General features: G+C 39.7%; 2 protein-coding genes across 2 annotated transcripts; both read left to right on the top strand.

The window, feature by feature from the left end:
* Positions 1-2390: 2390 nt before the first annotated feature.
* cldn15a (claudin 15a) lies at positions 2391-6072 on the top strand. Its single transcript, XM_067580044.1, has 5 exons — positions 2391-2787; positions 3141-3305; positions 3653-3734; positions 3836-3943; positions 5501-6072. Exons 1-5 carry the CDS (start codon positions 2571-2573, stop codon positions 5595-5597), a joined length of 669 nt encoding a protein of 222 aa, XP_067436145.1. The 5' UTR covers positions 2391-2570; the 3' UTR covers positions 5598-6072.
* A 2057-nt stretch (positions 6073-8129) lies between these two features.
* dnajc3b (DnaJ (Hsp40) homolog, subfamily C, member 3b) lies at positions 8130-14719 on the top strand. The gene is made up of 12 exons (XM_067579309.1): positions 8130-8620; positions 10315-10425; positions 10576-10700; positions 10841-10915; positions 11035-11178; positions 11595-11776; positions 11905-12024; positions 12300-12405; positions 12573-12693; positions 12798-12930; positions 13064-13212; positions 13690-14719. Exons 1-12 carry the CDS (start codon positions 8536-8538, stop codon positions 13836-13838), a joined length of 1500 nt encoding a protein of 499 aa, XP_067435410.1. The 5' UTR covers positions 8130-8535; the 3' UTR covers positions 13839-14719.
* Positions 14720-15321: the final 602 nt, after the last annotated feature.

Below are 15321 nucleotides of genomic sequence, written 5' to 3'. Positions count from 1 at the left end.
TTAGCACAAAGTTTTGATTTTTAGCATAACAAGCTAGCAGCATTATAAACACAACCGCATTCCTGCACATGCACAGTGAACTGCATTTTTTGGAATGGACTGCATTTATAAAGCGCCTTTCTAGTCTTCTGACCACTCAAAGCTCTTTACAATACATGTCACATTTACGCATTCGCGCACACATGAATACGCTGATGGCGGAGGCTGCCATGCAAGGTGCCAACCTGCTCATCATCTAATCATTCATACACACACTCACACATTGATGGCGCAACCTTAGGGAGCAATTTGGGGTTTAATATTTAGCCCACTTACTCAAGGGCACTTCGACATGCGGACTGGAGGAGCAAGGGATTGAACCACCAATCTTCCGATTAGTGGACAACCCACGCTACCTCCTGTGCCACAGCTGCCCTGTAGTTGTCCCGTAGATGCCCCATAAATGCCCCGTAGACACTCCCTTTAGATGCCCCAGTGGCATCTACAAGGAACTACTCTCCTGAGACTGAAAACATGATTGCTGCTTTTACTTTTTTGAACTGTTTGTAAACAAACCATCATCTTGGTGGCGAAGGAACATGTGACCCAGTGCAACAGTGTGGTTCATTGACATGTTTTTACCACTTTTTGGACAATAACAGAGGTCTACAGCCGAGAGGAATAAGATATATTGAGATTTGGATACACATACAATACTTGTAAGTAGGATGACTTCATTGTTGGTTTGGCTCTGCACATAAGATTTGCTGACACCAGCCAAATACCTCTAAGGATGAATCAATTTTTTAACATTCTGAATACTTGATTCAATCGCTTCCATTAACAGTTTTACAATTTCAAACAATGATAGAGACAAAAGAAACCTGACCTTTACTAAATCAACAACACTGCTGTTTGTGAACTCTGTTTTTTTGTTTTTCCAATATATCTTTAAGAGACATATTGGATAGATTTTTTAAATTAATGCATATTTGCGGCACAATAATTGTTCTTTGACTGAGACGAAGCCTTCTCGTCTTTCCATAATGTTTTGTTTAGCTAAATGCTGAATGTAACTTACTCATCCTTGAAACAAGACTGAGTCTACAGCCATGCTAACTGTTCTGTAAGTGCAGAAGTGCTTTGAAGATAATGCTAACGTCAGCATGCTAAGATTCAACATTCAAGAAACTTTATTGTCTTTCACATAGTAACAGAAATTCCTCGAATCTAATATGCTCACAACAACAAAGCTGAGGTGTAGCCTAATGTTTACCATGTGCACCATCGTAGTTTTGTGTGTTAGCATGCTAACATTTGCTAATTTCCACTAAACTAGTTTCACAGTTTAGGGATGATAAACATACTCCAAGACCAAAAAAGAAGAAAGAAAGAAATCAAAGAAGATAAAAATTTAGAAAAATCTTGTGTGCAATCATGTATACGAGGTACTTTATAGACTTGTCTGTCAGTTATTTGAAAAATTTAATTAAATTTCACAAGACAATCAACAAAGACAACAAAGACAATTACAATCAACAAACTTCCTTTGCTCCCACTTCCTTCCAGAAAGCTGATGAACAGCTTGGGTCAAGTTTACCTTTAATGAATTGAGTCTATTTTTGGAGCCTCGGTCATCACCTTTATACAAATGAGTTTTGCCAGGTTACAAATCTCCTCACCTTTAAACCCAAAGGCTTTGTCTGACATGCAGGCTAATATTTATCTTAATATTATCAGTTTGGCGAACCCAGTGTGACCTGGATTTTGCAACGCTACCCAGCTATCAGGAGGATTATTAATCAAGACACACAAACACAGAAACTACGGGATGAACTGCCTAACTTAAGACCATTGTCATTTGCTTGTAGCTGTGACGTCCTTGAATTAAACCACATGTCGACATCTTTCTAAAAACATTATAAAATGCTGGGTGTGACGCTCAGTGATTGTGACCTTGAGTCTCATGGCCTTGAGATCATTTAAAACAATAAAACTTACATGTTGCAGCTGGCTATATTACAATGACTTCAACACAAACTGTATGAAATTTTAGGTTTTAAGACACAAAAACCAACATTTTCATGATGCAATAACACAAAAAAACATTTCATAGACAGCTTATAATGTTCGATTGTTCTTCCAATTGCATCAATTGTCAAAATCTGCTCATATTTCTGATCAAACCTTTGTGATCGAATGCATTTTAAAAGAAGGTACATGCACTGCTAAACATGACTGAAAACATACACAGCACAGTGTCATTAAGAGCAACAGATGACCATTGGACCTTGGGTAAGCCGATAAACACCTGTTCAGTTTCAGGGGTGTAAAATGAAAAAAAAAAAAAAAAAAAAGTGTGAGGCGAGAGGGGTGGAGAGAAAGCAAGTCATATAAATCATTATAGATAACTGTTGAGCTGGACACATCTCACAGTTGCAGACCAGACACCAAACTTCTCAGACACCCACAGACTTTCTGTCACAACAAAATCGAATATTCTGGCTTATATTAAAAAAAAAAGTTTTATTGAATTATAAAAACCGAGATCTGGATACATTTTTGTTTGGCTGCTGGACTGAGGGGGGGTCATGGATCCGGTTGTGGAAGTAGTGGCTTTGTTGCTGGGGTTCATTTCCTGGGTGATGGTAGGGATCGCCCTGCCGAACCGTTACTGGAAGACCTCCACCGTTGATGGGAATGTCATCACCACCTCCACCATCTATGAAAACTTGTGGATGTCCTGTGCGACGGATTCGACGGGGGTACATAACTGCAGAGAGTTCCCCTCGTTGCTCGCTCTGAATGGTATGTCGACCCATCAGTGACAAAAAAAATCTTATAAGTATGCTGAAAAGTTTTTAATTTCTGACCCATCAATTGTAGATCATTTTAAGTTTTAAAAAAAGTTGAAAGTAGCTAAATTACATGAAATGCTGATGTTGTTTGTAAAGAAAAAATGCTTATGCAATGATGAGTGACTGTTAAAGGAACATTTCAAGATTTTAAAAGTTTAAATATTCTACTTTAATTGCTATTAAATTGATTGCCAGGCATGTTTATGGGCAAAAATCTAATCTTTCAAACTGGAAATTATCTGATGACCCTTGTGATTATAAACTGACAGTGAATTGGATGGTTTATTTCCTTCCTGTGTCCAGGTTACATCCAGGCATCTCGTGCCTTGATGATCACATCGATAGTGCTGGGCACCTTTGGACTGCTGGCGGCCATGATAGGAGTACAATGCTCCAAGGCTGGAGGAGAAAACTTAGTCCTCAAGGGGAGGATTGCTGGCACTGCTGGAGTCCTTTTCATACTTCAAGGTAACAAAAAGACAAATAAAGTGCATAAATAAAAGTCCAAAAAGTGTATTTTTGGAGTAGTTGAAGCAGTGAAGTGGAGTCAAAATGGAGAGAAACATATTTTTGATACAGAAATGTACCTGCTTTTAGCTTGTAGCCTTTCTGTCTGAATTATAATGACTCTCTAATATATTACCCTATAAATACCTAAAGGAAAATCCAACTAAATTATGATTTTTATTACACGGTCAAATAAATCCTTCATGAATTTTTACTGGCTTCTTGCATCACTGAATCTGTATCTGGCAGCTTCCCCACTGCAATGATTAAAGAATATTTGTTTTTCTTTTTTCTTCCTCCATCAAAAGGTGTGTGCACAATGGTTGCAGTGTCCTGGTACGCTTTCAACATCACACAGGAATTCTTTGACCCTTTCTATCCTGGCATAAGGTAAGATGGTGGAGGTGGTGGTGGTGGTGGTGGTGGTGGTGGGACTGGAAATTACCCAAAAGACGAGTGTGTCACTGATCACACTGTGCTGTGTGTCGCAGATATGAAATAGGAGAAGGACTTTACATCGGCTGGTGTTCTGCTGTGCTCGCCCTCGCTGGAGGAGCTGTTCTCACCTGTTCCTGCAAACTGGGCACACAGGAAAAATAGTAAGTTCATACTAACATAATCTGACCAAAATACAAAACAATGTGCACGAAAAGTGTGCATGAAAAGTGTCTGTAAAGATCTACATCAGTTAAGAAATGCTTTAACACTGACCTTTAATGCAACTTTAATGGAGGAAACATGATAAAATCTCTGATGTGATTAAAGAGACGCATTGATAATAGACCTAATGAATTAATCAATCTGTCAATAAATACATCATGTTAGAAAGGGATCTACATATAAATAACTAAAACAAGATGGATTAATACATAAACAGTGTAATTTGTAAATCAATATGCAGTTTTAAAAATAAATATAGAAGGTACATGCATAAATAAATGTAGGACAAATAATTTACAAGTAAAGTTTACATGAAGGAAATTAAAAGGAGGATTCTTTTTTTTCACTTTTCATGGTTTTTACTCAAAGTTTATTTAACATTTAACAAATCTTTTAGGATTTACATGCACACACTGAACACCTGTCATGACTGTTTTGCAATGATATACCTTGTGAAACTGGTAGGAAAGCATGTCATGGCTCTTTGGTGCCTCGTCGTGGTAAAACTGTGTTAACCCACCAGTGGGATGTAACATGAGCTCTTGTCAGATATGATCACCTGAGCTTGTATGTGTCCGCCCATCTGAGTTCCTCTGTTTCTGACGTGTTGGATGTTTTATTGGAGCTCTATTTTAATGGTACAAAATATCAGCTTTATGTGTCATATGCAAAATGAATGAGAGCGTAAGAAACCAGTCAGATGACCTGTCTCATACATTTTAAAGAGCTGTGCCACAGACACATCCTGTTTAAAGCCACTATGTGTAGGATATACAGGATTTGAACATTTCCAACTTTGGCGCCCCACAGTGGAAAAATCAAAATTGACACTTTTCACTGGAATTGCACAGACTTCTTATACTTTTATAAAGAGATGGGACTTTTTCACAGAAGGCATGTCCCACTATGAAAAAGCACAAGTTTAAATAATAAAATGAATGATGGCTGGATCCCATTTAGCTGCTTCAGTTTCAGGACCCTGTTACTGTGCATGCTGGATCACTGTCACATGATCAGGACTTACTGGGACACCTAACTGGGATGAGACATCATTAATGTTATTAGGTGCTTTTGTCAAAATGTCTGTTAATTAACAGACTAATCAATCAAATGTTGTCAGGATTGTTGATTTGACAACATAAAGCCTGTCTGAGGAACTGAGAGCAGCTGAAAGTTTAGAATATTTTATAGGCGTTATTTATTTTATTTAATCACCTATCTTATTGTAGTGTTTTAAAATGTTTTATTCCCTCTTATGTATTGTATTGGTTGTTGTCTTTTATATGTTTTATCTAGTTCTTGTTTTATTTTAATCCATTTTATTGGTTTTATTACATTTTTATCTTTTTTGTGTGCATTAGTCTGAGATTGTTTTTATTGTTTACATTGCTTCTGTCTTATTATTAGTTTGTCAGTAATCTGTAAAGCACTCTGATTGATTAATTGAAATGCATCCTATGTGACTGATGTTTTTGTTTTACCGTCTTGTTTTGCAGCCCTATGCCTTATCAAGCCAGGGGAACCGTATATTCTGCAGCTGCCCCGACTAGAAGCGTTGCAGCCAGTACTTACGGACGAAACGCCTACGTTTGAGCAGGGAAGGAAAAACGAACTTTATCGATTAGAACGGGCATCTAACACCTTTACATTTATACTAATGGGGCTTTTTGTCCACAACTATGTATGAGGAAAAAGTCCATCACACTGTATGTCCAGTGATGAAGGTAACATAGCGCCACTGTATTGTATATAACTACAATCAATCAAATGTGAATCCTGTACAAATGATTAACCAGTACTCTGCTGCTTATTCAAAACATTAGGGACATCGACTCAATTAGTGCAGGTGATCCATTATTGATTTGTTATTTGCCTCGCTGGACAAAAGAGGAGATGTAAAGACATTAAAGAGCTGGAGAAGGATTTTTAAAATTGTCCCTGATATTTTAGCATTGAAGCTGTACAGACATACTGTTCGCTTGCAATGATTTTTTTTTTATTTATGTTCCCCTTGTGATGTCAGCACTAAATACATTTATAGTCACTTGTTTTCAAAGAAATCTATAAATCTAATGATCTGCGCAGGCTTACATTTTTGTAGACATTTTTTACGGGGAAGGTCAAAGTCGGGTGATCCAGATGTTTGTGTGTGTTGTTTCATACAGTTTTATAGTTGTATAAGAAGACGATGGACAAGCTATCTTTGTTTTGATGTTTTTTTTGGGGTTTTTTCTACGATTGCGCACAATAACATGTTTTATGCTTAACATCCCAGTTTGGTTTCTTGTTCCTCTTTTCAGTAAAGTTGTGACTATGTTCTGTTGCAGAAATGTCTTGATGATGGGGATGTTATATGAATGTATGTATTTTCATCTGATAAGTTTTCACTGTTAAAATTTGCTACAAAAAAAAGGGTTTTGTCTTTTTCTATGTATAAAATTTTGTGATTAAAAATGTCATGATGAGATAAAATGTCATTGGAAAAATGGTGTTGTGAAAAAAGACTTTGGAAAAAGGATGTTTTTAAATAAAAAAAAACTGTTGGAATGAAATAAAAATGTGTTGCAACAAAATCTGTTATTGTAAAAAGAAGCAGGATTAAATAATATGTCATTAAAATCATCCAAGGCCAAAATCCACAGTGTGTCTGCACAGTCGTTTTGTGCAAAAAATCCATTTAAAAGTTGATCTGAAGCTTATATGAGGCTTCAGCAGTCTGAGTTAGTCATATCAAGTGGATATCTGCCACATTTAAAGTCTTTTTAGCATCAAATTCCCTCTTTGTGTTTCCCTGTTGAGCTGTGGTGGAAGTATAATAACAAAAAGAGGAACTTTGGCACTAAAAAGACTGTAATATTGAAAGATGTCTACTTGATTTGACTCATGTGAGACTTCATATTAGCCTCATCATCATCCACCACTTCGATTCTAAGTGGATTATGAAAGGATCTTCTGATGGTCAGTATGAACACGAGGAATGATTACAGCAAGAAAAACCTGTTTCAATCATCATTTGGGCTCCTGACTGTTGTTTTAAGACAGACTTTAAAAATCATGAACCTGCCCTTTAAGAGGATGTTTTGATGGCGTAATTTGGCTTCCGTACAAAACCACACTGACAACATAAACTTTTGACTTCTCTCCTGCAAAGACTTGACCTGCAGCTTGTTCTGCTTGCTCAAATGCAATAAACAGTTAATACCTCTTAACAGTCAAGGCACATAAGATAAGAAAAATAAATTACATTATATAAAATAATATTATAACAACATAAATAATTAAAAAACAAATTACTACTAATAAAAATAACAATAACAAGTCTGCAGTCTTTCATAGCTTCTCTAGACCACTGGTTCTCAAACTTTGTCACATCAAGGACCCCTAAACTGACAAAAATTAGACCACAGACCCTCATCTGATAAGATTTTTGCTTTTAGATGTTTTATTATAGAAAATATATTAAACCCATGACCAAAATAGTCATACATTCTGTCATTTTGTTATTTATGGATGAAATTATAGTGAAAACAAATGATTCCCCTTTCAAAGACCCCTGGGGGTCCCCAGACCGCACTATGAGAAACACTGCTCTAGAGGTCATCAGATATTTTCAGTTCTTAAATATTAAGCTCCGAGGGGAGACACTGCCTGTTTTCTTTTCATTAGTTTAGTGAATTTATTAGTCAGTCAAAACACTGAGATGAATGTCCACAAGATCCCTTTTAAAAACAGCGAAAAGGGGGTTTCATTCTCCTCCACTTGGATGTTTGGATGAAAAAATTACACCAGCAGTATCAGGTTGTTCAATATCAAGTCACTCTTAATTAGAGATTCATCAATACTGACTCAAATAGCTCGTATGAGCGCATCCCTACTCTTCATGTCTTTCATGTTACTACCAAACACAATATTTTCTTATGTGAGAGGAGCAAGTATTTGTATTTTGGTTGACATCCAGGCCTCTAAACCCTCCCAGAATGTCACAGAGTCCATACAATGGAAAAGGCTTTAGTGACAGTGCATGCTGTGTGTCCATGCAGGGACATGTGGGAGTGCCACTAGTGTTAAAATAGTCTCTCCAATGAGAGCAGCACACGTCTCTAGACCAACACGGATGTGCGCTGCGTGGACCAACCACGGAAATGTAGGACAGAAAGAGACACCAGACAGGAAGGTTTCATTTTACAAAGTGTTTAAGCGCGTCAGCTGTTCGACTGCTCCATCATCATGTTGAGTGGAGGTGTTTTAACTACAAGTAAAGCCCAAGTGATCCGCGGCTCAGGAGGGAAAGCGCGCCTTTAAGGGGGTGGGAACCTCTGAGCTGAGTGTCGCCTTTTCCACACGGAACACAGTCAGACCAGGACCGTAAATACACCGTCGTAGCTGTCCCTGCGGTCTGGCAGAAGGAAACGATGAGGATTTAACAGATATTATCGCCGTTTCAATGAAACAAACCGGCGTTTTTCGCCCGACGTGAAAGCAGAAGAGAGTTAACGCTTGCTAGGTGTCAAAAGTGTGAATCGTTTTAACCATGGAGACGTGCCGGCGGGGCGGAGTCAGCGGGGTCCTGTGCTCCCTGTCACTGCTGTGTGTCATTTTGGACCTCCAGCTGGATGGTGAGACTGCGTTTAAAGTCAGAAATGCTCTTTTAGAAACACCTCTCCAACATAAGTATTGTTTTCAGACGTTTTTAGCTCGTTTCTCTCTGTCTAATCGTTAAAAAAACGCCCATGAAAGCTGATGTCCCGCCCTTTCTCAGACTTCCACAAAAATGAAACTGAATTTGCATCTGGTCGCATTATTGCACTTATATGCAATAATTATAACTTAAATAACTACCTGTAGCAGCTTTATAATGTGTTAAAGAGTTGAGGAAGTAGTTGTGTGCATTGACAGAGGCGTAGCCAGGAATGACAGTCTCTGGGCCCCCACCCCCCTCTCCTGTCATCACCTTTATTACCTCTGTAAATATGGTTTATATACAGAAGTTTAGAAACGAATATCACGTATTTCATGCTTAAATTAATCAGTTTTGTTAATCAGTTAATTTCAGTTGTGGAAGAAGTATTCAAATCCTTTACTGAGGTGAAAGTACCAATACAACAATGTAAAAAATACTTTATTACAAGTAAAAGTATTGCAGTAAAAGTAGTGTTTTAGTCCCTCTGACTGATATATTATTATATATGACATCATTAGATTATTAATACTGAAGCATCAGTGTTAGATCAGCATGTTACTGTTGTAGCTGCTGGAGGTGGAGCTAGTTTGAGCTACTTTATATACAGTTAGTTTAGTTCAGTGGTTCCCAACCTAGGGGTCGGGCCCCTCCAAAGGGTCACCAGATAAATCTGAGGGGTCGTGAGATGATTAATGAGAGAGAAAAGAAGAAAAAACAAAGTTCTGATACACAAATCTGTTTTCAGTTATTTGGAATTTTTCTCTAATCTTTGATTTTTGGTGAAATATTGGATCATTTGAACATTTATTAAAATGAAAGCATGTGAGAAGTTTAGAGGGAAAAGTCACTATTTGTTGGAGCTGTTATCAACTCATAGACATCTGAAATGTGACCCCGACTGCACACTGCTTCTTGTAAGACGTCAAAATCCAAAAAGGTTGGAAACAACTGGTTTCATCTTTAACAATGTGTTGTATTTTAAAAGCTTGTTATATTAACCATTGTGTCAAATCTTCATCTGAAAAGTAACTAAAGTTGTTAATGTATTGAGTTACTGGTAAATCGTTTAAGAAAAGCCAAACATTCACCGGTTTCTTCGTCTCGGATGTGAGGATTTGCTGCTTTTCTTTGTGTTATATTTACTATAAATTAAATATCTTTTAGGTTTGGGCTGTTTTTTCAGACAAAACAAGCAATCTGAATATGTCACCCTGGGCTCCAGGAAGGGTGATATTTATTAGAGCTGCAGCAATTAGTTGATTAGTCAATCAGCAGAAAATGAATCTGCAGTCATTTTGATAATTGATCAATTGTTTTTAGTCATTTTATTCAATAGAAAACGTCCAAACTCTCTGATTCCAACTTCTCAAACGTGAATATTTCTTTATTTTCTGTGATTGTAAACTGAATCTCTTTGGGTTGTAGACTGATGGTTGAGACAAAACAAGACATTTGAGGATGTCACTTTGGGCACTTTGGACATTTTTCAGTATTTTAACTATTGATTTAAGAATATAATGTAATAAGGAATGAAGCGACATCATGATCTGCTTTAATCATTATGCTGCTGATCCGTTGACAGCGACGTGTTTCCGTCGTGGCTGAATTAACACTTATTTCATGCTTCAGGTGTCTTGGGGGCGACTCATGTCGAGATCGAGCACCACTTGGAGATGGGCCGCAAACTTCTGGCAGCCGGTCAGCTGGCTGAAGCCTTGTCCCACTATCACTCTGCTGTGGGTAAGGTTACACACACACACACATACACACACACACATTTATATTCTCGCTGCTGGCTGACATTTTCAGTCTTGTATCTCTGCTGAGTTCTTCCTCGTGAGTGTATTCACACTCTGTAAGACAAAATAAGTATTCTTTGACATTTTCCAGAGGGAGACTCTAAGAATTACCTGACGTACTACAAGCGAGCCGCGGTGTTCCTTGCTATGGGAAAATCCAAATCTGCCCTGCCAGACCTGACCAGAGCCATCCAGCTGAAGCCGGACTTCCTTGCTGTGAGTTCCCCTGATCGCAAGTAGAGAGAATATTGTTTATTAAGTCTTTATTTTGTGTCCATGTGCATCTCCTGGGTACTCTCATCTGCTCTCCCACACTTCCTCCTCCTCCTCATGTCATCTCATCTCTTCATTTCCAGGCTAGACTCCAGAGAGGGAATATCCTTTTAAAGCAGGGCAACACACAGGAGGCCAGGGAGGACTTTGTAGCAGTGGTAGGTTCACTAATACTGTATGCCGCTACTTTTGCAATCAATGTTTTCCCTGCCTGACTAGTTGTTTCCTTTATAGACTTGAATCACATAGAGGTTAATAAAACTGTCTTATTCTCCAGCTGCAGCGCTCTCCAGACCACGAAGAGGCTCAGGACCAGCTGATGAGAGCTAATGAGCTGGAGGAGCTGCAGGAGGAGGCTCATGCTGCGTACCACCAGGGGGACTACAGCGCTACCATCTCCGTGCTGGAGCGAGTCATCGAGGTACAGTTCATCAGCTCTACAGTGGGGCCTGTTTTTGGGGTCAAGCTGCCTCACTGCAGAATCCTGCGTGTAATTTTGGAAGCTTGCTTTTGCATTAAAAGGTTTTCCAGAGATTTAAAAAAAGCCTTTTCCATGTTGTTACCCTGTCTGCCTTGCTGTATCGTTCCGTTATTTATCATTACGGCTCAAATGTATGTGAAAAAGTTGTTGTTTTTTGTACATCTCCTCCATCATGTAGTTAAAAATGTCCTCCAGTAATGCGTATTAAGGATTATGGAGGAATCCCTGACTGTCTTTTCAGTCAAATTAGCATCTTGTGAACATTAAAAAGGATCTTTTTAAGACAGATAATTATTGTCTGAGAGTTACTGCTGTTGTCTGTTCATTCTTTTATAAAAGTCGCCATCTTCCCTCAGATCTCTCCTTGGGATCCGGAGTCTCGGGAGCTTCGTGCAGAATGTTACATCCGGATGGGAGATCCTCAGAAAGCCATCCAGGACCTGACGCCGACCACGAGGCTACGTAACGACAACCGCGCCGCCTTCCTGAAGCTCAGCCTGCTACACTACGGCCTGGGAGAACACCACGAGTCACTCAAGTGAGCCGGCACTTACTGGAATAAACAAACTACTCCTCAGCGTCATGCAAATTCAGCATGATTTTACATCTCGAGAGCAGTCTCGGTGCTTGCCGTTGTTGATTTAGTTTCAATCCTTTTCTTTGCAGTCACATCCGAGAGTGTCTGAAGCTGGACCAGGACGACAAGGAGTGTTTCAGCCACTACAAGCAGGTGAAGAAGCTCAGCAAGCAGCTGGACGCGGCAGAAGAGCTCATTCAGGAAGAGAGGTCAGTGTCTGCGCCTCTGTAACTGACCGTCCTCCTTGTGTTTTTACGAGAATGTGTACTTCAAAGCATGCAGCAGAAAACAAAAAATGATTTTGCAGATGCCTGTGCAGCCTCAATAGTGGAATCTAGGCACATATTGCACCTTATTACCCATTCAAATCTTATTCACAACATGCATGCTTTCCTGGCTTTTAGTATCTTGTTTCCTGACTCTCCAAAAGAACAAGGAGAAGTTTTCTCTTTATTCATCTATTGTGTTCTCTTCTTGCAATCAGGTATCAGGAAGCTATTGATAAGTATGAATCGGTGATGAAGACGGAGCCTAACGTCCCGCATTACACCAACCTGGCCAAAGAGAGGATCTGCTTCTGCCTCGTCAAGGTGAGAGCGATGATCATCTCTGTGTATTTTGAAGCTCTGGAGCAGGAATTCTAGCCAAGTTTGATTAACCGATTTACTAGACCGTTAATAGTTCAGCTGGCATCAAACTTGCCGGTCCCAGTGCTCCGCTGGTTCATATTTAAAGTGCTTTTTCTTGCCAATTCTAGGTTAGGCTGGCTCAGGAGGCGATCGACGTGTGCTCAGAGGCCCACCAGAGAGACCCGCGCAACACCAACGTCCTCCGAGACCGAGCGGAGGCTTACATCCTCAACCAGGACTACGAGAAAGGTAGAAGCACTCATCTTCGTCAGCAATAAACTGCATGAAGATATTATATTTGCATGCACACACCTTTATATTTATGTTATCTTTTTCATTTCACCCGTCCTCAGCTGTGGCAGACTACCAGGAGGCCAAAGAGTTCGACAGCGAGAGTAATGAAATTAGAGAAGGGCTGGACCGAGCGCAGAAGCTGCTCAAGCTCTCTCGCAAGCGGGACTACTACAAGATCCTCGGAGTGGGCAGGTAACCGGTCCAGCTAGTTTTGTTTTTATCACAAACAGTGTCATCTTCTCTTTACTTGACTGACCTCCAACACTAAATCCATCCATTGTGGATCACTTTAAAGAGTAGAACACGTTTTGATTGTTCTCCTCAGGAGCGCCAACAAGCAGGAGATCATCAAGGCGTACAGGAAGCTGGCACAGCAGTGGCATCCTGACAATTTCCAATCAGAGGCTGAGAAGAAGGAGGCGGAAAAGAGGTTTATCGACATCGCGTCGGCTAAAGAGGTCCTCACCGACCCAGGTCAGGAGCTGAGATGGTTACATGTGACACCACTTAGGTTTTAGGAATTTGAGAGAAACGTATTCAGAGAAAACTTTAATTCACAGTGACAACACTCAGCATGGCAGCACGACCCGTAGATAACTAATTGCTAACGGATAATTTAAAAGAATAGTTTGACGTTTTGGGAAGTAAATAGGAAAGCAGCCGTTAGCATAGCTTAGCACAAAGACTGGAAACAGGGGGAAACTGCTAGCGAGTGAGCTTCACAGATGCTTTTAGGTGGATTTAATAGCTTCAGACAAAGCCAGGCTCGCTGTTTCCCTGTTTACAGTCTTTATGCTAAGCTAAGCTAAGCTAACCGGCTACTGGCTGTAGCGTCATGTCAAACAGACAGACATGAGAGTGGTGTCAATCTTCTTGTCTAACTCTCGGCAGGAAAGTGAATAAGTGTTTGTAAGAGGAAACTTATTAATGTTCCTCCAACTGTCTTTCCAGAAATGAGGCAGAAGTTTGACGCAGGCGAGGATCCCCTGGACCCGGAGAGCCAGCAGGGCGGAGGCGGAGGACAGGGCCGAAACTGGCCTTTTCACTTCAACCCCTTCGAGTCTGGCGGCAGCTTCCACTTCAAGTTCCAGTACAACTAGAGAGGAGGACTTTAAGAACACGGCGGGGGTGGGGATGGGGAGGGTACGGGGACGTTGGGGGAAGATCGATGAAGGAACGCTGGAGTCTTCCTCACAATTTGTGCTTCAGCTTGGACGCAGTTTTGTGGGTTATTTGATAATTTCACTTTTAATGCAGTGAAGGCACAGCCGAGGTTTGTGCCGTACCGTGAAAAAAAAAACTTGGGACTTCTGACCACAATAACTAAGGACTTAACTGCAGCTACTGTTTGAAAAACTTCTCGCTGCGGTTGAAGAAAACGAAGTCTTCACTTCCTTTAGGAATGAGAAGGTGGTGGTTGAAAGCAGTCAGTGTGGGACAGTTTCTCTCATTTCATTCTTTGTGCCATTCTTTGAAACTTTACCAGGGGGACTCTTCTTCTTCTTCTTCTTCTTCTTCTTCTTTTTTTTTCTTAAATGCAGTAACGTTTCCTTGGAACATTACATTTGGAGGACTTTCAATTGGTTTCTGCTCACAGTATTCTCTAAAGTGGGAATCTAAAACAAAAAAAGGAATCACGTTTACTGATCTTCTTCTATTTTTGACCATGTCGAATCTTCTCCATACTAGAGAACAAAGATTTTTTATATTCGATGACCATCAAGAGACGCGTTTTGTTGAGCTTCTACATCGACGGTAAGTAGGTGAGACTTGAGCACTATTACATGAAACTTGTGGGTGTCTTAAATCGACGTAGCCGCTCTCTGTGATCGGTTTTCTACAGCTGTATAATTGGAATAACGTGTGAATCCTGTATTTGCGTGGATATATTATATTTTCAACTGGCTGTATATTCAGCCGCAAACATGGATGTAATTTAATTTGAAGACTTGTGGAGTCTATAAGAACATAACGTGGGGGGGGGAAAGCGCCTAATATTCTGGACAAAAGCATAGTAACCGATGACTGAATCAAGAGTTTGTAGCTTTTTTCGCTCGTTTCCCTTTTCACTCATTTCAAAGCACGTCTTTGAAAACTTGCACTTTTACCCTTGTTTGTTTTTGAAAGAACCACTCCTCTCTCTTGTTTCTCTCCACTCCTGAAATGTTACTGCAAAGACTCTTTTTACAAACCAAGTGTGTCTTCAACAGCTATCCAAGAGCCTCATTTCTGAAAAAGGTCTGACAGACACGTGTACTTGAATATTATAAAACCACACAGAAAGAAGTGTGTGTGTACGCAAAAATGTTACTGTAGTATTTAAAGTAGCAGCACTGTACCTGAGTGCGGGTCTGTATACAAATCAATTGGGTAGAAAAATACTTGATTACTCCACCGATTCCTGATGCATATTGTATGAAACTCATAAACAATTGTGTATATATATATATTTGTTGAGCAGGTGACACTGAGGTACAAATTCAAACCATTAATTCACTGATTAAAAAAAGTGCAACTCAAATTTAAGCTAAACAACAGTATAACCATAAACAGAAATGATATTCTTTGAAAGGTTTTACTTTT

The sequence above is a fragment of the Thunnus thynnus genome, chromosome 22 (genome assembly GCF_963924715.1).
Source record: "Thunnus thynnus chromosome 22, fThuThy2.1, whole genome shotgun sequence".
Lineage (NCBI taxonomy): Eukaryota > Metazoa > Chordata > Actinopteri > Scombriformes > Scombridae > Thunnus > Thunnus thynnus.
Note: the sequence above shows the minus strand (reverse complement) of the source record. Positions and strands in the feature narration are given on the sequence as shown.

Bases quoted from the DNA above. Each gene is read 5' to 3' on its own strand.
- dnajc3b (XM_067579309.1), top strand. From the start codon at position 8,536: ATGGAGACGTGCCGGCGGGGCGGAGTCAGCGGGGTCCTGTGCTCCCTG. The intron at 10,701-10,840 runs GTGAGTTCCCCT...CTTCATTTCCAG, and splicing joins TGAAGCCGGACTTCCTTGCT to GCTAGACTCCAGAGAGGGAA. The intron at 11,777-11,904 runs GTGAGCCGGCAC...TTTTCTTTGCAG, and splicing joins GAACACCACGAGTCACTCAA to TCACATCCGAGAGTGTCTGA.
- cldn15a (XM_067580044.1), top strand. From the start codon at position 2,571: ATGGATCCGGTTGTGGAAGTAGTGGCTTTGTTGCTGGGGTTCATTTCC. The intron at 2,788-3,140 runs GTATGTCGACCC...TCCTGTGTCCAG, and splicing joins CTCGTTGCTCGCTCTGAATG to GTTACATCCAGGCATCTCGT. The intron at 3,306-3,652 runs GTAACAAAAAGA...CTCCATCAAAAG, and splicing joins AGTCCTTTTCATACTTCAAG to GTGTGTGCACAATGGTTGCA.